General features: G+C 40.3%; 1 protein-coding gene across 23 annotated transcripts in view; it reads right to left on the bottom strand.

Annotated features, from left to right (window-relative positions):
• Adam22 (ADAM metallopeptidase domain 22) overlaps positions 1 to 23,788 on the bottom strand; it is a 229,000-nt gene that overhangs the window by 111,823 nt on the left and 93,389 nt on the right. For all 23 annotated transcript variants that reach the window (XM_060373788.1, XM_060373789.1, XM_060373791.1 and 20 more), the window contains exon 4: positions 18,357 to 18,423. In XM_060373788.1, coding sequence (XP_060229771.1) covers positions 18,357 to 18,423 — 67 coding nt within the window. The remainder of the gene's footprint in view (positions 1 to 18,356; positions 18,424 to 23,788) is intronic.

The following is a 23,788-nucleotide window of genomic DNA, read 5'->3' as shown; positions in this document are numbered from 1 at the left end:
AGAAATGCATACCTGGTATTGTAATTCTTGCCAAGAACCCCACAGTGCCAGGTAAACATACATGCTTTGCTAAATGGGCAAATCTGTCCAAATTTGTATCTCTGCGCCCATATGCTCAGTCCTTATAAGGACATTTTCTTTGTAAAATTGGTTGTGGTTGACATAGAAACTGACAACTGATCCAAGTACAGAGTGGAGGACTCAGCCACAAATGAGTCACCAATACCATGCAGATGAGAGTACACAATGATTTTAAGAGCCACAGGAAGACCAGAATTACACAGTGTCTTCTGGGCGACAGGACCACTGTACTCATGAACTCACATCAGCTGTGGGTGGGGAAAGAGGTTGAGGGTAGAACTGGGAGGGTGAATGCAGCATTGTATGAAATTCTTAATGAACTAATAACATTATTGTAATTTTTAAAGTGATGTCAGCAGTTAAGGAATAATGATTAAAGTATAATAGAATTGGTTAAGCTGGGACATAGTGGAGCATGCCTAAAATTCCAGCATTATGAGGGAGAGGCAGGAGGGAAGAGTGTTAAAGACCAGCTTGGCCACATGGTAAGACCCATGCTTAAAAATAAAATAATAGCATTATGACACCTTTAATCCCAGTACTAAGCAGGCAGAAGCTGGAAGATCTCTACGAGTTTGAGGCCAGCTTTATCAATATAGTAAGTTCCAAGCCAGTCAAGGCTAAACAGTGAGACTGTGTCTCAAAAAAAAAAAAAAAAAATATATATATATATATATATATAGTAAAAATAAAATAAAAAAATAATTTAAAGTTAGTCTACTTACATCTGATAATTAAATCTTCACCTATAACAAACATATGATATATGATCAACATATATGATAAACAAATGTACAAATATTTAAGTCATTCTGATTTTATTAATTGGTTAACTATAATTAAGGCTTGGCTAAACTGTTTTAAAGAACAGACTTTGTCGGGAGCCGTGACTCAGCGGCCTGCTTTGATATTTAAATCTCGGAGGAGAGATGGCTTTTAGGAGGCCTTTACTAATGGCAAAGGAGAACTTGCAAGTCCATCTCCTTTTGTTTGTGACAACAGGTGGGATAGCTTGTGAGGATTACACCTCTTCCTCAGGCTCCTTGTACAAATTAACCTATTGTTCTGAGATGTTTTACTGGCTAAAAGTAACTCCTCAAAAAATAAAGTGGTCAGAAGGCTGGAGGCAGAGGAGGAGGCAGAGACTTAAGACTTGCTGTTGGCACTGCTTGCTGCAGCAGCCTGCCTTTTGCTGTGGCTGAGTCTGGACCTTTAAAAAGTTTCCTGTGTGCTGTGTGTTTATTTTATTAATTTTAATCCTCACTCCCAACTCAAGAACCGTTCAACTCTGCCCGGCTGGCTCCGGCAGATTGGCGCCCAACGTGGGGCTTGAGATACAGGGAACCCGTGAAGGACACCGAAGTGTTTGGCTGGCAAGCTCGCATTAAATAGAAGGGGTGCGGTGAGTAAATCCCAGAATAAAAATGGGACAAGGCATTAGCCTAGTGTTTTCTTTATGGAACTTAATTAAAGGTAGTCTATATAAGCAACAGGAAACTAAAAAAGCCAAACTTTCAGGCTCAGAGAGAAGGTTAGAAAGATGGCAGGCTTCAAGAGAAAATGTTATTATACCATCAGCTCCTCGAGAGGAGTTGTATTGGCCTTCTGATGACAATAATTTCTTGCTAGAAGGAGACTTTGAGGAAGACTTGCAACCTAATGAGGTTGCAGAGTTGGAGGAAGAACCAGATCAGTACTATTCTGAGAGATACCCTCCAATTCAGGCTATGTTTGTTAAAAAGCGTAAGCCTTGGTAAAAAGAAAAGACTGGAGTATGGTTTGGAAAAAATAAACAAAAAAATTAAAAACTTAACTACTAGAAAAAATGAGGCTCAATCTCCCACTCCAACTCCATCATTGGTGGAAGGCTTAGGCCCTCCTTCTGGAAATACTACAGTTTCAATGGCCCAGAAGACAAGGGGAACTTTCCCTTTGTCCACTGTACGAACATCTGTATCTGCTTTACAAGCTTCCTTACAAGAAGCCAGGAAAAATAAAAAAGACGTATCTGAGTTTTATAGTTTTCCAGTTCTAGAGCAACCCGATAGACACGGTAATATGGTGAGAGTCCATGCTCCTATACCTTTTAAACAGATCAGAGAATTAAAATCTACATGCTCCCAATATGGACCTACAGCACCTTTCACCCTGGCTCTGCTGGAATCCATGTCTACTGAGGCTCTCTGCCCAGGGGACTAAAAACAGTTAGCAAAAGCATGCTTATCAGGAGGAGATAATTTATTATGAAAGTCAGATTTTGCAGAGCATTGTCAAGCTACAGCTAAACTTAATCGAGCTCAGCAAATTCCTATAACTTATGACATGCTTGCTAAAAAAGAAATCTACAGGAAAATAGGACAACAATTGGATTTTGATGTGGCCGTTTATGCTCAGGTCAATACTGCTGCCCAGAGGGCCTAAAATAAGCTTTCACAAGCAGATAGACAGGTGGAGGATTTGTCTAAAATCTGTCAGGGACCTGATGAGTTATTTCAAGATTTTGTGGCAAGATTAATACAAGCAACAAACAGACTTATAAGTGATAAAAAGTCTAGATTGTTATTAATAAAACAATTGGCTTATAAAAATACTAACAGTGCTTGCCAAGCAGCCTTAAGACCTGTTAAAAAGAAAAAAAAAAAAAGGCCAAGGATTGGGGTACTACGTTACAGACAATAGTACTTATCCAAATAATTAGGTTAATAACAGCTAAAATTCAAAGCTCTCTGGCTGCAAGGTATTTGTCAGCGCTTTCTGGTAAGGGTCCGCCAATTTATTAAAATATCAACTAAAATAACCAACTGGGCTTTGTTTGTTACAGCGTAAATTGGCTAAGACCCCATTTAAAATTAACAACAGGAAAACTAAAACCACTTTTTGACATTTTAAAAGGAGAGGCTAATCCTTTGTCAAAAAGAAAACTTACCAAAGTAGCTCGTGATGCTTTACAAAAAATAAAATTAGCTATTAAAAAACAACATGTTCAATATATTGATTATTCAAAAGAATAGGGTACATATATTTTGGCTACTGTTCATACTCCAACTGCTGTATTGTGACAAAAAGGACCATTATTATGGTTACACCTGCCTGTGTCTCCTGTTCGAGTTCTCACACCATATTACAAAGCAGTGGCTAGTTTAGTTCAAATGGCTCGCACAAAATCTCGTAAATATTTTGGTAGAGAGCCCTCCTTAATTGGAGTCCCTTTTACCAAACAGCAAGTAGATTGGTTATTTCAAAATGTAGATTGTTGGGCGATAGCTTTTGCTCATTATTTAGGATGTATTGATAATCATTATCCAAAAGATAAATTACTTCAAATTACCAATGAGCACGCTTTTGTATTTCCTAAAACAATTAAACAAAAGCCATTACCTCAAGTTCCAACAGTATTCACTGATAGATCTTCAAATGAAAAAGCTGTTTATGTACTAGAGGGACAAACTTTTGTTTTACAAACATTGCCAGTCTCAGCTCAAGTTGTAAAATTACGAGCTGTTACTGCAGTCTTTAAAAATTTGGCTTCTACCTCTTTCAACTTGTATACTGATAGCCACTATATAGCTAAAGCTTTACAAGTCCTAGAGACTGTAACATATGTTAATACAGCTAATAAACAAATACAAGATCTATTTAGAGAGATTCAACAAAGTATTTGGAGCTGTATGCAGCCTTATTACATAGGACATATTAGAGCTCATTCAGGGCTTCCTGGACCTTTAACTTTAAAAAATAATTTAACAAATCTAGCCTCACATTTGGTTGGATTAACTCAACAAGAATTGGCTCAAAATTCTCATACATTACATCATCAAAATAGCAAGAGTTTAAAAAAACAATTTAACATTACCAAAAAAGCTGCTAGACAAATTGTAAGATCATGTTCCTCCTGCCCTAAACATTTTAATGTACCTCATTACGGTGTCAATCCTAGAGGTTTGACTCCCAATCATTTATGACAAATGGACGTAACTCATGTCCCAAAATTTCAATAACTAAAATATGTTCATGTAACAATTGACACTTTTTCAAGATTTATCATGACAACTCCCTTAACAGGGAAAGCCACCAAACATGTTATAAGTCATTACTTAAAGTGTCTTGCTGCAATTGGTATAACTTCCATTAATATAAGTTAAAAAACGGACATTCCATGTAATTTCCAGGGCCAAAATATTATAAAACGAGCCCATGGATCTCGTAAAAAAACAATTACAAAAAATAAAAAAGGGGGAGTCATATCCTCAAATATTAATCATGCTCTCTTTATTTTAAAAATTTTAAATGTGAATATACAAGGCCGTTCTGCGGCGGATCGACTGTGGCATCCTTATACCAAAGATAATTTTGCCCAAGTAAAATGGAAAGATCCAATTACTGGAATACGGCAGGGCCCCGACCCTGTATTAATATGGGGAAGAGGGCATGTCTGTGTTTTTCCACAGGACGCAGAGGGAGCCAGGTGGATCCCAGAGAGGCTGGTACAGTTTGCAGTTGTTCCCCAGAGAGATGTTCCGCTGCAGACAACCGTAAACTCTGCCCTGACCTAGACTGAAAAGCTGCGTTATACCTGCGCTCCTGACCCCGCTCTTGCTTCATTCTGCTCCTGGGAGAAGACATCATGAAGAAAAACCTCTTATATAATAAACTGAACTTGACTGTTTTGTTAATAAGGACAAACCTCAACAAAATCAAGAGAGAACTAACTGTAAAATTTTAATCTGGCTCTGGTTTTCAACAGAGCAAAACAGACTTGCTTCAGGAACTCTTGGGGGGGGGGGCTGTAACTGCCTATGTAAATTCTCCTTTTGTTTTGCTGCTTTGAGATGTTAAGCTTTCAAATGGTTCTGTTTGCTCTACAGCCTTTTACTGTGGTTCCTCTAAATGTTTCTCAGACTTGGTAATTTGCACAGGGAGTCACCTGCTAGTCACTTTTGGAGTGTTACTTTGGACTTGGCTTGTGGTAGGAGACGCGCTCCCATCAGTGACAACTAAAATCTGCCTGAAGGCCTTTTGGTGTGTCAAAGCTGAGCTGATCTGCACAAGATCATATCACAGTATCCACCCTAGCAGAGGTTGGTAGTCAGAGATGGGTAAGTTTTCTCTGGGGTGTATAAAAATTTATGTACAAATATTGACCCAAAAATGGGGACATAAATAAAAAATATATACCTTTCGAGAAAAACAACCTAAGACAGCCACAATCTTCTGCTCCATAACTCTTAAGTTATGGCAAAATTTAAAAATATAAAAAAGGGGGACATGTCGGGAGCTGTGACTCAGCGGCCTGCTTTGATATTTAAATCTCGGAGGAGAGATGGCTTTTAAGAGGCCTTTACTAATGGCAAAGGAGAACTTGCAAGTCCATCTCCTTTTGTTTGTGACAACAGGTGGGATAGCTTGTGAGGATTACACCTCTTCCTCAGGCTCCTTGTACAAATTAACCTATTGTTCTGAGATGTTTTACTGGCTAAAAGTAACTCCTCAAAAAATAAAGTGGTCAGAAGGCTGGAGGCAGAGGAGGAGGCAGAGACTTAAAACTTGCTGTTGGCACTGCTTGCTGCAGCAGCCTGTCTTTTGCTGTGGCTGAGTCTGGACCTTTAAAAAGTTTCCTGTAAGCTGTGTGTTTATTTTATTAATTTTAATCCTCACTCCCAACTCAAGAACCGTTCAACTCTGCCCGGCTGGCTCCAGCAAGACTTAAGGAGGCTTTCTAAGTAACCCTATTCTGAAGTTTTTTGTTTTGTTTTTTGTTTTGTTTTGTTTTTTTACTTGTAGTACCTTAGTTTTGATCAATGTAAAATATTCTGTGGTGTTTTGAATGAGAATGGCTCCCATAGGTTCATATAGTTGAATGCTTGTTGGACTTGTTTTGGGGAAAGATTAGGAGGAATGCCCTTGTTGGAGGAGGTTTGTCACTGCAGGGTAGGCTTTAAGGTTTCAAAAGCCTGTGCCACAACCAGTGAGTACTTCACTTCCCTCTCTCCCCAGTTTTTGCTTGTGGATCAGATATAAGCTCTCAGCTACTGCTCCAGTGCCACGCCTGCCTGCTTACTGGTATGCTTCTCACCATAACTTACATCATACACTCGCCCTCTGAAACTTTAAGCAAGCCCGCCTGCAGTTAAATGCTTTCTTTCATACGCTGACTTGGCTGGTGTCTCTTCACAACAATAGAAAAAGTAATTGAGGCACATCCCATATCTGCATCGATGTAACCTGAAGTTTTTTTTATTCTGAACTAGGGTGGGGCCTGTGAATGTACAGGTGGAGACACACCCGACTGTGCCTTCCATCCTGCAATGAAGGTCCTGCTCTCACAACTCAAGCTGAGTTGAGAGTGCTTAACCCGAATCTCCCAGAAAGTGCAGGTGAAACAAAATAAGCAAGCAAAAATAAAAAACCCAACAGACTCCAACTCATGGTAGCTATACTGCTGAATATTCCTATCATTGCTTCATTGGTTATTTGTAATCAGTTTATACACTTCACAAGCATATACTCTGTTTAATAATTAATGTTCTGGAGGGACAAGATGGCGGTGCCAGGAGAACACTGCGTCTGAGGAGCAGGACATTTTCCATACAGCAACCAAGAGACTGACTTCTGGGCCCTAAAACAATAGCGATCGTGTTTCCCAGGTGAGAAGAAACCCCCACAGCGTGGGAATCAGTCGGGTCCACGCTCAGGTCACCCAGCCAGAACCCGGAAGAGATCCTGGGTCGCACAGGCACTAGGTCGCCAGACCAGAGCCACAGGCCTGTGTGTCCTGATCACCTTCCCAGGCTGATTGGTGGGCACAAAAACACCAGAAACGGGGAGTCCCAGTCACGAGAAAAACCCACAGGGCAGGAAGGAAATAGAACTGGTCACCCAGTCTTTCCCTGGAAAAGGTCTTGCAGAATGGTGGGTACAAGCCGCCATCACTGAACTGGGCTCCAGCCACAAGCACAGAGACTTGCTACTTGCCCAGCTCTCTGGCACAGATAGAGCTCTGTGCCCCAGGGCAACAGAGACTGGGAGTCCTTGTCAGGAGAAAACCCCACAGGGAAGGAAGGAAACGGGGACTCAAATTAGGTCATCCAGTATATCCCTGGAAAAGGTCCCACAAACTGGCAAGCTTGCGTGCCGCCAGCCCAGAGACCTGCTCTGCATCAACTATTCCTCACAGACAGAACTATACACCCCAGGACATCAGACACTTAGAGTCCCTGTCGGGAGAAATCCCCACAGGGAACGAAGCAAAGGGGACGAACTTAGGCCACCCAGTATATCCCTGGAAGAGGTCCCACAGACCGGCCCAACCCAGGGAACTGCTGTGTACCAGCTAGCCTGCTGCAACCAGGAGTGCAGTACTCACCCACCACAGATTACAGCTTGGGTACTGGGGCACAGAGCCCCAACCTCAGACCTACAGAAGCCTGGGATCCCTGAGATCAACCCCCAAATACTGCTCCAAGGGGCAACCAGTTACCCTAACAAAACTAACCAAACCACAGGATACCCAGGTTACAGCAGCAGCTCACTAAATTTACAGCAAGAAACCCAGAAGCAGGGCAGCTGTCTCCAGGAATTCTCAAGGTGAGAAAAGAGCCCTCTAGACTAACAAGGACCACAGTTACCCAGGTCTTTACGCCTGAGGTGAGCTGTGGCAACTCCTGAAAAACACCAGCCATACAGTGACTATACCCAAAAAGCTGAGAAGGCTTCCTTCAGGAAAAACCATCTTCCTACCACAGGATTCCAGGAACCACCAGAAACTAACTCCAAACACCTAAGATAGCCCAATGGTTAGAGGCCAGTGTAAATGCTCAGCCAACAAAAGACAGAGCAATATGGCATCTCCAGAACCCAGTTATCCAGGGGCAAGTAACGCTGGACACCACAGCATAATTGAAATTCAAGAAGATGACCTAACATCTATGCTCATGAAGCAGATAACAGAGGAAACAAACAAAAAAAAAGTGTAAAGACCTAGAGGAAGATAAAAACAAATGGATTATAGCCATCTGTAAAGAAATACAGGAAGTTGCAGCCAAAAAGAGGCTTGTTCAAACAAACAGCTGAAAGAATTGAAGGAAAATACAGTCAGACAGGTGAAGGAAATCAACAAAACTGATCAAGATCTGAAGATAGAATTAAAAAAAAATAAAGAAAACACAAATGGAGGAAATTGTGGAGAGGAAGAACTTAGAGAAGAAAACAGGAACTACAGAGGTAAGCATAACCAACAGACTACAAAAGACGGAAGAGAGAATCTCAGGTGTGAATGATACAATGGAAGAAATCAATGTATCTGTCAAAGAAAATGTTAAATCTAAAAAATTCCTGACACAAACCATCCAAGAAATGCAAGACAACATAAAAAGACAACACTTAAGAATAATAGGAATAGAGGAAAAAGAAGATTCCCTCCCCCAAGGCCCAGAAAATATTTTCAACAAAATCATTGAAGAAAATTTCCCAAACTTAAAGGAGAGACCAATTGGGTGTTGTGGTGGCCTACAGAACACCCAATAAATTAGACCAGAAAAGAAAATCCTCCTGCCACATAATAATCAAAACAGTAAGTATACAGAACAAAGAAAAAAATGCTAAAAGCTGCAAGGGAAAAAGGCCAAGTAACATATAATGGCAAACCCATTAGAATCACACCTGACTTTTCAACACAAACTATGAAAGCCAGAAGGGCCTGGACAGACATGATGCAGACCCTAAGAGAACACAGATGTCAGCCCAGGCTACTATACCCAGCAAAACTCTCAGTCCTCATGGATGGAGAAAACAAGATATTCAATGACAAAAACAAATCTCAACAATACCTACACACAAATCCAGCATTACACGAGACACTTTTTTATTTTTTTAGAAGGAAAAATACAACCCAAGAAAACTAGCTACATTCAAGGAAACACAGGAAATAATTAACCTTACTACAGTAAAACAATAAGCAACCAAGCACACAAACTTACGACCACAGCCAACATCAAAATCAAAGGATCTAACAGCCACTGGTCATTAATCTCTCTCAACATCAATAGACTCAATTCTCTAATAAAAAGACACAGAACAACAGAATTGATGTGTAAACAAGACCCAGCAATCTGCTGCATACAAGAAACACACCTAAGCCACAAAGATAGACAATTACCTGAGGGTAAAAGGCTGGAAGACTGCTTTCCAAGCAAATGGACCCAAGAAGCAAGCAGGAGTAGCCATTCTAATATCTTATAAAATAGACTTTCAACCAAAATTAACCAAGAGTGATGGGGAAGGACACTTCATACTCATCAAGGGAAAATTCCACCAGGAAGACATCACAATCCTGAACATCTATGCCCCAAATACAAGGGCACCCACATTTGTAAAAGAAACACTGATAAAACTTAAACCACACATAGATCCCCACACATTAATAGTGGGAGACTTCAACACCCCACTCTCAACAAAGGACATGTCAACAAAACAGAAATTAAACAAAGAAACAATGTCTCTAACAGAGGTCATGAATCAAATGGACCTAACAGACATTTACAGAACCTTACACCCAAACACAAAAGAATTTACCTTCTTCTCAGCACCTCATGGAACCTTCTCCAAAATAGACCATATGTTTGGTCACAAAGCGAGCCTCAACAGATACAAGAAGATTGAAATAATCCCTTGTATCCTATCTGATCACCATGGAATAAGGCTGGACCTCAACAACAACAGAAATAACAAAAAGCCTACACACATATAGAAACTGAACAACTTGCTACTAAATGACAGCTGGGTCAGGGAAGAAATAAAGAAAGAAATTAAAGTCTTCCTAGAATTCAATGAAAATGAAGGCACAACATACCCAAACTTGTGGGACACAATGAAAGCAGTGCTAAGAGGAAAGTTCATAGCACTAAGTGCCTTCAAGAAAAAATCCGAGACAGCTCATTCAAGCAACTTAATGACTCACCTGAAAACCTTAGAAAAAGAAGAAGCAGACACACCAAAAAGGAGTAAATGGCTGGAAATAATCAAACTCAGGGCTGAAATCAATCAATTAGAAACAAATAAAACAATTCAAAGAATCAATGAAACCAAGAGCTGGTTCTTTGAGAAAATCAACAAGATAGACAAACCCTTAGCCAAACTAACTAAAAGGCAGAGAGACACCATCCAAATCAACAAAATCAGAAATGAAAAGGGGGACATAACTACAGACACTGAGGAAATCTAAATAATCATTAGGACTTACTTCAAAAGTCCGTATGCCACAAAATTTGAAAATCTAAATGAAATGGACAATTTTCTTGATCGATTCCACTTACCAAAGCTGAATCAAGACCAGGTAAATCAATTAAATAGTCCTATATCCCCCAAGGAAATAGAAGCAGTCACAAATGTCTCCCATCCAAAAAAGCCCAGGACCAGATGGTTTCAGCGTAGAATTCTACCAGACCTTCAAAGAAGAGGTAATTCCAGTTCTCTCCAGACTATTCCACAAAATAGAAAAAGAAGGAACACTACCAAACTCATTCTATAAAGCCACAGTCACCTTGGTACCTAAACCTCACAAAGACCCAACAAAGAAAGAGAATTTCAGGCCAATCTCCCTTATGAACATTGATGCAAAAATTCTCAACAAAATCTTGCAAACTGAATACAAGAACACATCAAACATATTATCCACTATGACCAAGTAGGCTTCATCCCAGGTATGCAGGGGTGGTTCAATATACGGAAATCCATCAATGTGATCCACCATATTAACAAACTGAAAGAAAAAACCACATGATAATCTCCTTAGATACTGAAAAAGCATTTGACAAAATCCAACATCCATTCATGTTTAAAGTATTGGAGAGATCAGGGATACAAGGCACATATCTAAACATAGTAAAGGCAATATACAGCAAGCCTATAGCCAACATCAAACTGAACGGAGAGAAACTTAAAGCAATCCCACTGAAATCAGGGACAAGACAAGGCTGCCCACTCTCTCCATATCTCTTCAACATAGTTCTGGAAGTCCTTGCAGACAGTTGAAAGAGATCAGGAAGAAGTCAAATTATCACTATTTGCAGATGATATGATAGTATACGTGAGTGACCCCAAAAATTCTACCAAGGAACTCCTCCAGCTGATAAATACTTTCAGCAAAGTGGCCAGAAACAAAATTAACTCAAAAAAAAAAAAAAATCAGTAGCCCTCCTGTATACAAAAGACAAAAGGGCTGAGAAAGAAATTAGGGAAACAACACCCTTCACAATAGCCACAAATGACATAAAATACCTTGGTGTAACCCTAACCAAGGAAGTCAAAGACTTGTATGAAAAAAATTTCAAATCTCTGAAGAAAGAATTAGAAGAAGATATCAGAAGATGGAAAGATCTCCCATGCTCAGGGCTTGGCAGGATTAACATAGTAAAAATGGCCATTTTACCAAAAGCAATCTACAGATTCAATGCAATTCCCATCAAATTACCAACACAATTCTTTGCAGACCTTGGAAGAAAAATTCTCAACTTCATATGGAATAACAAGAAACCCAGAATTGCTAAAACAATCCTCTACAATAAAAGATCTTCTGGAGGTATCTCCATCCCTGATCTTAAGCTGTACTATAGAATAACAGTAATAAAAACTGCATGGAACTCGCACAGAAACAGAATGGTGGATCAATGGAATTGAACAGAAGACCCAGAAATAAACCCACACACTTATGGACACCTGATCTGTGACAAAGATGCTAAAACTATACAATGGAAAAAAGATAGCATCTTCAACAAATGGTCCTGGTCTAACTGGATATCTACATGTAGAAAAATGAAATAGATCCATACTTATCACCCTGCATAAAACTAAAGTCCAAGTGGATCAAAGACCTCAACATAAAACCAGACACATTAAATCGTTAGAAGAAAAAGTGGGGAAGACCCTAGAACTCATTGGTATAGGAGACAACTTCCTGAACAGAACACCAACAGCACAGGCTCTAAGAGCAACAATCAATAAATGAGACCTCATGAGACTAAAAAGCTTCTGTAAAGCAAAGGACACCGTCATCAAAACAAAAAGAACGTCTACAGATTGGGAAAGAATCTTCACTAACCCTTTATCTGACAGACGGCTATTATCCAGCATATATAAAGAACTAAAGAAGCTGAAAAGCAACAAACCAAGTAATCCAATTAAAAAATGGGGAACAGAGCCAAACAGAGAATTCTCGATAGAGGAATATCAAATGGCAGAGAAACACTTAAAGAAATGCTCAACCTCATTAGCCATTAGGGAAATACAAATCAAAACAACCCTGAGATTTCACCTTACACCCATCAGAATGGCCAAGATCAACAACTCAAGTGGAGAGGTTGTGGAGAAAGGGGAACCCTCTTCCACTGCTGGTGGGAATGTAAACTGGTACAACCACTCTGGAAATCAATCTGGCACTTTCTCAGACAACTAGGAATAACGCTTCCTCAAGATCCAGCCATACCACGCCTAGGCATATATCCAAAAGAGGCTCAAGTACACAATAAGGACGTTTGCTCAACCATGTTTGTAGCAGCTTTATTTGTAATAGCCAGAAGCTGGAAATAGCCCAGATGCCCCTCAACTGAAGAATGGATGCAGAAATTGTGGTATATCTACACAATGGAGTTTTACTCTGCAATGAAAAATAAGGAAATCATGAAATTTGCAGGTAAATGGTGGGAACTGGAAAGGATCATCCTGAGTGAGCTGTCCCAGAAGCAGAAACACACACAGAGTATATACTCACTCATATAGATGTATAATATAGGATAAACCTACTAAAATTTGCACATCTAAAGAAACTAATCAAGAGGGAGGACCCTGACTAAAATGCTCAATCCCCATCCTGAAAGGCAAAGAAGATGGACATTAGAAGAAGAGGAAAACAAGAAACAAGTTAGGAACCTGCCACAGAGGGCCTCTGAAAGGCTCTGCCCTACAGACTATCAAAGCAGATGCTGAGACTTAAGGCCAACTGTTGGGCAATGTGCATGGAATCTTATGAAAGAAGTGGGAAATAGTAAGATCTGGAGAGAACAGCAACTCCACAAGGAGGGCAACAGAACCAGAAAATTTGAACACAGGGGTCTTTCCAGAGACTCATACTCCAACCAAGTACCATGCATGGAGATAACCTAGAACCCCTGCACAGATGTAGCCCATGACAGTTCAGTGTCCAAGTGGTTACATAGTAATGGGAAGAGGGACTGCCTCTGACATAATCTGATTGGCCTGTTCTTTGATCACCTCCCCCTGAGGAGAGAGCAGCCTTACCAGGCCACAGAAGATGACAATGCAGCCATTCCTGATGTGATCTGATAGACTAAGATCAGAAGGAAGGAGAGGGGGACCTCCCCTATCAGTGGACTTGGGGAGGGGCATTCGTGAAGAAGGGGGATGGAATGTGGGCTTGGGAGGGGAGGTGGGAGGAGTTTATGGTGGGATACAAAGTGAATAAAGTGTAATTAATAAAAGTTAAAAAAAAAAAAAGAATTTATGTTCTGGGCCGGAGAGATGGCTCATTGGTTAAGAGCACTGACTGCTCTTCCAGAGGATCTGGGTTCAATTCCCAGTCCCCACATGGCAGCTCACAGCTGTCTGTTAACCCCAAGATCTGACACTCTCACTCAGACATACTTGTAGGCAAAATACCAATGCATACATAAAATTAAAATAAATACATTAAAAAAAAAAAAGAATTTATGTTCCAGGGCTGTGGATAGAGCCCAGTGGGTAAAGCACCTCTGAGGACTGCAGATTTTTGGCTGCAGTCCCCACCAGCCAGCCTTTAAAATGCACATCACTGAATTCCTTTCACTTGGATGGAGGCCTCCCTATCTCCACACAGCCCAGGATTTAAGTTTAAGCTTAAGTAACAGCTTCTATAAATAGATCCATTTTTTTTTTATTACTTTCTAAAATCATCTCCGTGGCCCATATGACTCAGTGACTCTTAAGGTAACTAAGTGTTATCCAAGAGTCTCTGGAAAATCTACTGCACTAGACAAAAAAACAAAACAAAACAAAACAAAAAAAAAACATAGGTCTCAAATATAAGACAAAGTTGTAAGTGAGAGGCATCTTGGAAAAGGAAGGCTGCTGCTGAGTTCTTTAAAAATATAAAGAATGAAGTGAAAAATGGTTTAGCAAGCAAGGCACGGAGGCTCACTCACTGCAACTGCAGCACTCAGCAGGATGTGTCAGGGAAAACCAAGTTCAAGGCCAGCCTGAGCTACCTAGTAAAGCCTGGATGAGAGAGAAAAAGAAGGAAAAGGAAGAGGCGGGTAGGGAAGGTAGGAAAGGACAGGGACGGGGCGGAGAGAAGTGCAAGGCATAGATCACTTGGCATTGAATCTCAGATACGGCTTCCAAAACTGAAGATACGCTAAGAAGCTCCTTGAGAAAAGACAGGCGATCTACAGCTGACTCCATGCTGAGGGCGCCTCTGCTCCAACCCAGGCAGCGGAGTACACTGCACGCCGGTGTTTCTCTCCTCCTTAATGGCCAGGACTCTGAAGGGTTAGAGCAGTCTTGAGAATCAATAAGGAGACTTAATGTCCAAGATAAGCAAAAGCAGACTGACTTCTGCATTCGTCTTTTCTGCTATAACAAACAGTTATAAAATGCACTGATTGCTTAATACCTAATTTTTTCCTTCCTGGGATCAAAAAGAAACAATTCAAGCCTTTTTTTTTTTTTTGTACTATTCAGTTATATGGAACAATTTGAGTTGCATATAAAAGGATCCGTGAACTGTCATTTTTTTAAAGTATAGAATGTTTTTAATGTAAATTACAATACATTTCATCAGAGTAAAAGGCTCCTCTAGTGTCACAATGAGCTCTCTGCCCATTAAGTTCTTTCTCCTCTGACACGCGCTCCCCATCACATGGCATTCCTGACCTTAACCTTGACCCACACTTCTTTCTATTCATCTCCACCTTTCCCCTGCCACTGAGAACCCAATCAGAACTCTGAAGCTATGATTTCTGGTGAGAATCAGATGCAGCCAAGTCAAACACTCGTAGCCAGTCAGTTACCAGCCAAAGTCATCACTCTCTCGACACAGCTAACCTTACACACCTAACACAAAGGCAAGCTGGAAAAATTATATTTAGAAATAACTTGAGCTACTACAGGTTGACACTCACTGGCATTGCCTTTTTGTTATTATCATCAGAGATAAAAGAATTTAACAAAAATACTATCAGGACTAATTATACTAATGATGGGGCATGACCTCTCCTCATTGGTGTCAGATAAACCACGTCTCCACAGCAATACTTACTTTGCTTTCTGACCTTGAGGGAATATGCCCCCTCCCCAACATGTACAGGTTTCTGGTACATGAAAATGGTTTTCCATTACTCACTTAATATTTGAAAACTTGTGCTAGGGTTCTTTTTTTAAGATGCTCATGTGGGGAAAACGAAGCAGGCACCTGAGAATTCAGAAAAACTAACCAAAATTAGTTGAACCCAAGATGAGAGAAAACCTACAGGGACTGTAGGTAAATTCCCACTGTAGCTTGTGGGTAAAAAAATAAATAAATAAAATAACCTTACTGTTATTGTTATTAGAAATGTCCAAAATCAATTACAAGTGCATTCCAAAAGGCCTAATAAAATCCACTTCGACTTCTCATGGCCCTCCTAATTTATGTACTATAGCCTATCTGCTAGAAGATCTGACAGAAGCTCGGCCAGGAAGTTAGTCTAGCCTCAAACGGCAGTGTGGCCTCTCTGTAAAGCAGGAGGGCAGTTTTATTGATGATGACGGGTTACTCTGAGGGTGAAGCACAGATAAGTGAGTGTACGACCAAATCATTAGCAACGAATGCTAGTTATTATCAGTAGTAGTATTGTGATACTATGTAACTGGAAACTTCAGTTACCCAGAATACTAACAGATCTATTTCCATTCTAGGACTACCCCTCAAAACAAATAAACAGAAACAACACAAAAAGAAAATCAAACAGACGAACAAAGACTCTAGGTTAAACCAGCAAACTGGTTTGGGCTATGTTGTCAGTATTTATTGCCTCCATTTCCCTCTCTCTCAAATCCAAAGTTGCTGTTCTCTACACTCAAAGTTGAAAGCTGTATTTCTTGATGCCAGGTATGGTTGCTCATGCCTGTAATTTGAGCTTTTGAAAGGCTGAGGCAGGAGGATTGATGAACATTTGAGGCCAGCCCAGACTACAGAGTGTATCTTTCTCAAAAAACAAAAATATATTAAAAATGTGCACATAAATACATACATAAAAACAATTCTTCACATGAAATAATATCAGATGATCTTGGACTTAAATTCCAGTGTTGTTTGTCACTGTAATTTGTCTCTGGCAGAATTTAAAACTTCACTGGTTCTTAGTTGTATTCCCTTATAAAAAGTAGATAATACGTATCTCCAATGTTCTATTGATTATGAGGCAGAGAACATTATGTCTCTGACATTTGGCAGATATTCAGACAGTAGCTCTCATCATTTATAAGGAACACAATTTAACTGGAACCCAGGTGTAGACATTTAAAAAAAAAAAAATGAAGCTCATATCAAACACAAAAACATATACTCTACATACAGGGTTACACTTCGAATTTCATTTTATTTTTATTGTGAGGGGACAAATGAACATGGCATGTATGTGTGTGTACTTGTATGCGCACCCACATGAAGGCCTGTGAGTGGAAAGACCAGAGGCTGATGTCAGCATCTCCTGTAATCAATTTGGTTAAACCTAGCTGGCCACCAGGCCCTGACATCTGTCTCTGTCTCCCCAGGGATGGATTACAGGTGTGCCTCTAGCCTGGCTTTTCACACAGGCGCTGGACATCAGAACAAAAGCTCTCATGCTTACATGGTAGACATTTTTCTGACTGAGCCATCTCCTCAGCTCCTGGAACTTAGTTTTTAAACAAATCAAAAGAATACATAAAAACTAAAGGTGAAATTTTTTGTTTTATTGAAAGAATAAAAATATGTGTCTCTTTTGTACATAAAGACTTTTTATAACTTTGGAGCAAAAGGTAAAAAACAGCTATAACAGAATTTTATTTTTTAATCATGTCTTAAAATTTATTTATTTATTTTTATTAATTACAGTTAATTCACTTAGAACTTTAAAATCAGGGTTATGCTGGATAAAACATGCATTCAATGAAACCAAAAAGGCCCTAAAGGCAAAATAAATTGTTCTCACTAAGGTGGATTTTACTTGCTCTAAATATAAAATTATAATCGACACTGAAATCTAGACTGTGAGAAACTACATTAAGATGAACAATTTCATTTCTTTAACAAGTAACTTATGAAGGGCAAAAAAAAAAATTCTGAGACACTTTAAAACACAAATTGATTTTTTTTCTTTCCAATTCTTTTATTCTTTTTTTTATTCTTTATTATACTTTATTTACTTTGTATCCCCCCTCTAGTTCCCTCCCTCCGCCCCTCCCAACCCCTTCCTTCCTCCCCCTTCTTCATACACTCCCCTCCCCAAGTCCACTGGTAGGGGAGGGGTTTTTTTTCTTCCTTCTGATTCTAGTCTGTTAGGTGTCATCAGGAGTGTCTGCATTGTCTTCCTCTGTGGCCTGGTAAGGCTGCTCCCCCCGCAGGGGGAGGTGATCAAAGAGCAGGCCAATCAGTTCATGTCAGTCCCTGTTCCCATTACTATGGAACCAACAAACTGACTACTAAATAGACACATGCTTTGTTTATAAAATTATCAGTTACAGTTCAAAGAGGACCACCTCACAGTTGAGGATGGTCTTTGCAAGGGTCTCTGGAGGGAACGGAGGCAGGGCTTGGTAAGCAAAGCAACACCTGGGCTCGCTGACCATCCAGCTTGAAATGTACAGAAGTCATAGGGGCCTTCTTTTAATAACGTATCTGTCTATGCATGGTTCTATGTGCATCTCTGTGTTAGAATTATATTTTTAAATGTTTTAAAATTAAAATTACAATGTTAAAGACTCAGGAAGCAGCAATTACATTTTTCACATGAATGTATTCCTCTTCTCACATTCACATTTGTACCCCAATCAAATGCACTGCACTTGATTTTCGCCCTTGGCTGTTCAATGGTAATTGTGCAGAGCCCTTTAAGAGACTGACTTTTGGCATTCTTTACATCAGGCACCATTTTCTTGTAAGGAGTACAGCTCAACTGGTAAGATGTATGTCTACCAAGCACGAAGTCCTAGGTCCCAAACTCAGTGTTCAAAATGATTACCCTCAAAGGAAGGAAAATTTCACTTACTTTGTTTTCTACAACCTTGCCTCCATGTTCAATGTGTCTCTCCACATAGCCAGAGGACAGCAACTCACTGCAACAACAAAATTGAAATAACAATTAGAGAGGATCTTACAGGTGAAGACAACTCAGTAACAGAGGTTGCCAAGAAGCTCTAGGCCCTGGGTTTGATTCCCGGTGCTGTATGGGGGGGGGGGGGGGAGGATGGCCTTGAATACATACCACATTTAAAAACTTACATCAAGTTCACACACAGCTACTTTATCAATTCTTTAATTCAGGTCTTAAAATAAAATCAACACTTCACAGAGAGGGAGAAAGGAAGGAAGAGGGAGGGAGAGAACAGATGAGCCAGACAGCTAGTGCTCCTACAAAGACAGAAGGCTGAACTGCCTTCCACCACCTGTTCTACCATGGCTGAGCACAGCCAACTCCCCCAGAGAGCATTGGGGCTACGAAATTATAGACACAATTACTTTTTAAAGATATTTTAGTCTTGTTTTACTAGTGCTCTCTAATCTATCTATTTTAATTTTCTACCCATATCTTACCATTTTAATGTGTCATGTATGTTACTTTTTTCCTTATAAATTATTAGTCTATTACACACAGAAAAAGAAAGAGCAAAGAAAATGGAGAAGGGGATGGCAAGATGGCTCCATGGGCAAAGCCACTGGCTGCCAAGTCTCACAATCTAACTTCAGTCCTAGGATTCATACAGTGGAAGGATATAACTGACTCTCCTAAGTCGTCCTCTGACCTCCACATGCAAACTGACATACAAGCGCTGCATGCACACACACACACACACACTACAAGCAAAAAGATGAAAAGCAAAACATCATCAACATTCTAAAGGTATTTTTTTCTTAAAGTCTTCTGAACAACCTTCTTATATGATTGGATATCAATAGATATTTACCTATTTCTTTAGTTTAGTGTATGTGCATTGGTGTTTAGCCTGTGTGTATGTCTGTGTACCACATGCATGCAGTGCCGATGGAGGCTGGAAGGGAATGTAAGATTCCATGGAAGGACTGGAGTTAGAGATGGTTGTGGCCTGAAATGTGGGTGCTGGGAGTTGAATCAAGGTTCTTTATAAGAGCATCCGGTGCTCTTAAGTGCTCTTAGCCGCTGAGCCAGCCATCTTGCATAAGGAAATCTACTACTGTAGTAGCTTTCTGAAATACATTCCTGTATAAAATGAATTTAAATAGAGTCACATATAATGGGGGGGAAGAATGACCCAAGTAGATATCAGACGCTACCAGATAAAATCCCCAGTACCACAAGTGGGTTACATCTTTTTCAGTCATTGTCAAAGGAGGTCTCAGTGTTAGAATTTTGTCTGGCTAGAACTTGTACCTTAAATAAATAAATAAATAAATAAAATCATAGGCTATTGCCAAAGCTGTTGGTTAGCCCCCTCAACCAATTGCTGAAAACACCACATATGTATGTCATTGAGCATGGAGAAATTGGGCTCTATGAGAAGCTTCATCCCTACTGACTTACAGTCATAGTGCTGGAAGGTATTTATACATGTTACCAAAGAAGAAAAATCTCACCCAGCTATTAACCCTACAAGCTATAATAGTGACCTGCCTAAAAGACATACCCACCAGTGTAATAGTGGCACAAAATTAGGGGGTAACCAACCATTTTAAAAAATGGTATTTAAGGCCAGTTCAAGTATTAAGTGCCACACCTGATACTGTTAATGAGGCCAAGAATCTCTGCACTGAGAGGTCATGGACCCTAGGGTAAACCTACTACTGTTACCCTCCTAAAGAAGCATAGCAATAGAATGACCCCTAATGATATACTGCTGTATCTACAGGACAGTGCACTGTTCAACTCATCAGAGAAGCTTCTTCCTGCAGCAGATGATCATCCGCACAGAAACCAACAAATAGACGGTGTGCATGGCGAAAGACTTTGGAGCACTCAGCTCTAAAAGTGATGTCTTTAGGACTTCCTTCCTCTCAAGGCTCAGGGATCCATGAAGAAGGAAGGTAAACAGACTGTAAGAGCCAGAAATAAGGAATAACTTCAAGGGAACAGCATTTCCCAGATACAACAGGACGGATGCACATAGGAACTCACAGAGACCGTCACATAAGGCCTTACAAATTCCAGCTAAAATCCCAACACTGAGGAGAGATACAAAGTTCCGTCCCTATTCAAGAAGCTATGTGTAATTGATAGTTGCTGGAAGAGGGGGGAAAAATCAGTTTTCTTCGGTGGAGTGACACACTCCAGGACAAGCCTCATACTTGGGAACGGTTGGCCGACATAAAACAGACTCTATAATTTGTTTTGCTACATGCATATGCTTTTTTCGTTTGTTTGGTTTGGTTTGGGTCTTCTCTTTTTTTTATTTTTTTTAAGCAGGAAAAAGAACATGAAATTAGGTGGGTGGTTGCCAGGAGAATGTGGGAGAAGAATTGAGGGAGGGGAACCAATATATTCAAAATGTGTTGTATGAACAATTTTTGAATTTAAAATCTAAATCCAAAACTTTTCTCAGGTAACAACTAAAAAGTTAGATATACCTCATTTTAATTTCCTATTGTGAAAATCTCCTTTATGTGTGATATCTCAAGACACAGCTATCATAGAGTCTTTCTTTACTTTGTCTCTGTCTCTGCCCGCCTGTCTCCCTCCCACTGCCCCGTGTGGTGTGGTGTGGTGTGGTGTGGTGTGCTGTGTGTGTGTGTGTGTGTGTGTGTGTTATAAGGGTGTGCTCACAGTGCACATTCATGTAGAAGCCTGAGATTGACACTGGGTATTTCCCTTTATTGAGCTGCACCTTATTTTTGAACAGGGCCTCTTTGAACAGGAGTTAACTCTTTCAACCAGCCAACACCACAATCTGCCTGGCTCCTCATCTCAGATCTGGGGTTCTAGTCATCTCGTACAGTAAACACTTTTCCCACTGAGCCATTTTCCTGGGCCCAGAAAGTCTGTACTTTTTTTTTAAGCACTAAAATATAAATAAAATTATCATGAATAACTAAAAAGAATGTATGAGGCTATAAATTTATAATGCTACTCTATTTGTAGACGTTGAGTCAATTTAAAAAAAAAAAATCTTCTAAAAAATGACTTGAGTCATCAAGCCAAAGTCGTCCCAGTTGTAAACTTCTGAGCACATGGCCCATTATAATGATCCCCGTGCCTACAGTTTGGAATGTAAACTACATGTGCAGGCAAGCACTATATTAATCCAACCTACTGCACTGCAGAACCTAGGATTATGCTTCCACTTAGGAAACTAAGCCCACGTGTCATTTGCCTTTAAAAATACATAGTCATATTCTTCCTCCCTCCTCCTGTGTGTGTTTGTGTATGCATGAAGCTCACCATTGTCTTCAGGCTGCTTAGCCAGTGAGCTTCTGGGATCCACTTCTCTCTGAACCCCTACAGGAACACATGGCTGTCCCTGGCTTTTGACACAGGGGCTAGAGAGTCAAACTCAGGTCTTCAAGCTGACAGAGCAAGTGCTCTTACCAACTGAGCCATCTGACCACGCCCTGGAATACACGTTCCTCTTGGCTTTACAGGAGAGCTGACTAAGATGTACTAGGTTGTATGTTGCAGATCGAAAAACAACTAAAAAGTTAATTAAACTATCTAGACATTTGCCATTGTCTTATTAGAAATTCCAGTGCAAATATAATTAAATTTTCGGTGAACACTGAGCTTTGCTAAATAAACTTATGCCTTAAATATGAGTGTGTGTGTGTGTGTGTGTGTGTAAACTTTTGAGATATGGAATAGTAGGTAGTAGGCAAATTGCGTTGTATTTAGGCAGAATTCACAAGATGCCACCTATCAATGGGCTTACCCAATAACTGAAAGAATAAGTATTGCAACTACAAATACTAGCCTGTTTCTTTTCTGAAGTAAGTTCTGGACCTTGTAACCATCAGTAAGGAAGGCAAATGCAGCAGCAAGAGAAATGCCATATACCTCAGAATGAGCTGGTGTGGTCCTTCTCCCCAACTTACTCTCCACTCAAAGTATGCTAAACTTAGCTCTCTGGACTCTTGTTGCGTGCCTTAATTGTTTGTTAAACAAAATCCCAATAAAGACTCAGGAGCCAGATGCTGGGGTGAAAGCCTACTAGCTCAGAGAGGCAGAGAAAGCACCCAGCTGACCTTCTTGCTCAGCCAATGTCCCAGAAAGAAAAAAGTCCCTTCTCATTGGCCCTAATGTAGCTGCTGCAATTTCTAAGAACTCATGAAGACAAATATATCCAAGACTTAACAGGAAGAAGGCAGACAGGCAGGCAGGCACGCAGGCAGGTAGGGGAGCAAACCTGACGGTCCACACATCTTTAAAAGGTAAATGTAAGCAAGTGTCTGACAAACTCTTAGCTTTCATCTTCTCAAGTGTCTTTTTCTAGAATTACATTACATAGCCCCACGTAAACCAGTCCCTTGACAAGGACATCTGTACTAAATGATCAAGATTCTCCTCTGTGGAACTTCATGGGCACTCAGAGTTGAATAGGATTAAGGAAGAAAGGCAGGAGAAAGAATAACTGTGGAACAGACAACCAACAGTCGTCTTTTTACTTCACTTTTTAGGTATACCAAATATACAAGTGTTTTTGACAAAACCAAATCCGTGTAGTACAGACGGGGATTGCAAGTCTCCACACCACATGTGGTTAACTCAACCTGTGTCCCACACAGGACAGAATTCTGTGTGGCCCAAATTCTGCAAACAAAACAACAACAACAACAACAAAACCTCTCCTTTGGCTTCGGTACTGTAGGACACACCTTCCCTCAAAGTGTGAAAGAAACAGTACAGGGCAATGTTTACGAGCTGAGCCAGCCACGTTCCAGCTCCTGGGAATCTGCACTAGCAGATTCTAGGAAGAGGGAGGAGGAAGCAACTGATAAAGGAAACTGAAGCTAGGAGGCAGAAAAGAGCAAAGGAGAGAAACAGAATGGCAAACACCGGAATAGAAGCTGTCAATCTCTGCAGCAAATGTCCATGGATCCGGAACAGTCCAGCACGGATGCTGTGTGTCTGCATGGTCCTCCTCCCATCACCGCCACTGGGCAAATCTTCACTGTCAAGTTGGTATGAATGATACTAAAAACATCTAGTAAAATAGTCTGCAGATGAACAGCAGTGATAGCGGTAGTAATAATGATTTTAATTCCTTAAAAATAACTGAAGCCTTCCAGGTTTTCAAATGTCAAGGGAATGTTTTCATTTGAATTATAAAATCTAGGCAAATAAGACAGTGTGAATCACAGCAAGTGCAATTACAGCAACAAAAAATGCTATGCTCAGGAGTCACACAGCCTTTCCCATCAAGCAGCCATGGCTACATGCACTACTAGAAAAGGCCCATGCCACGTTACACCAGAAACAGCTCATGCAATTCTGTGTTTGTTTGTTTGTTGTACTGTGAA

Source organism: Meriones unguiculatus, chromosome 21 (assembly GCF_030254825.1).
Source record: "Meriones unguiculatus strain TT.TT164.6M chromosome 21, Bangor_MerUng_6.1, whole genome shotgun sequence".
Taxonomy (NCBI): domain Eukaryota; kingdom Metazoa; phylum Chordata; class Mammalia; order Rodentia; family Muridae; genus Meriones; species Meriones unguiculatus.
This window is presented reverse-complemented; position numbering and strand designations above follow the sequence as displayed.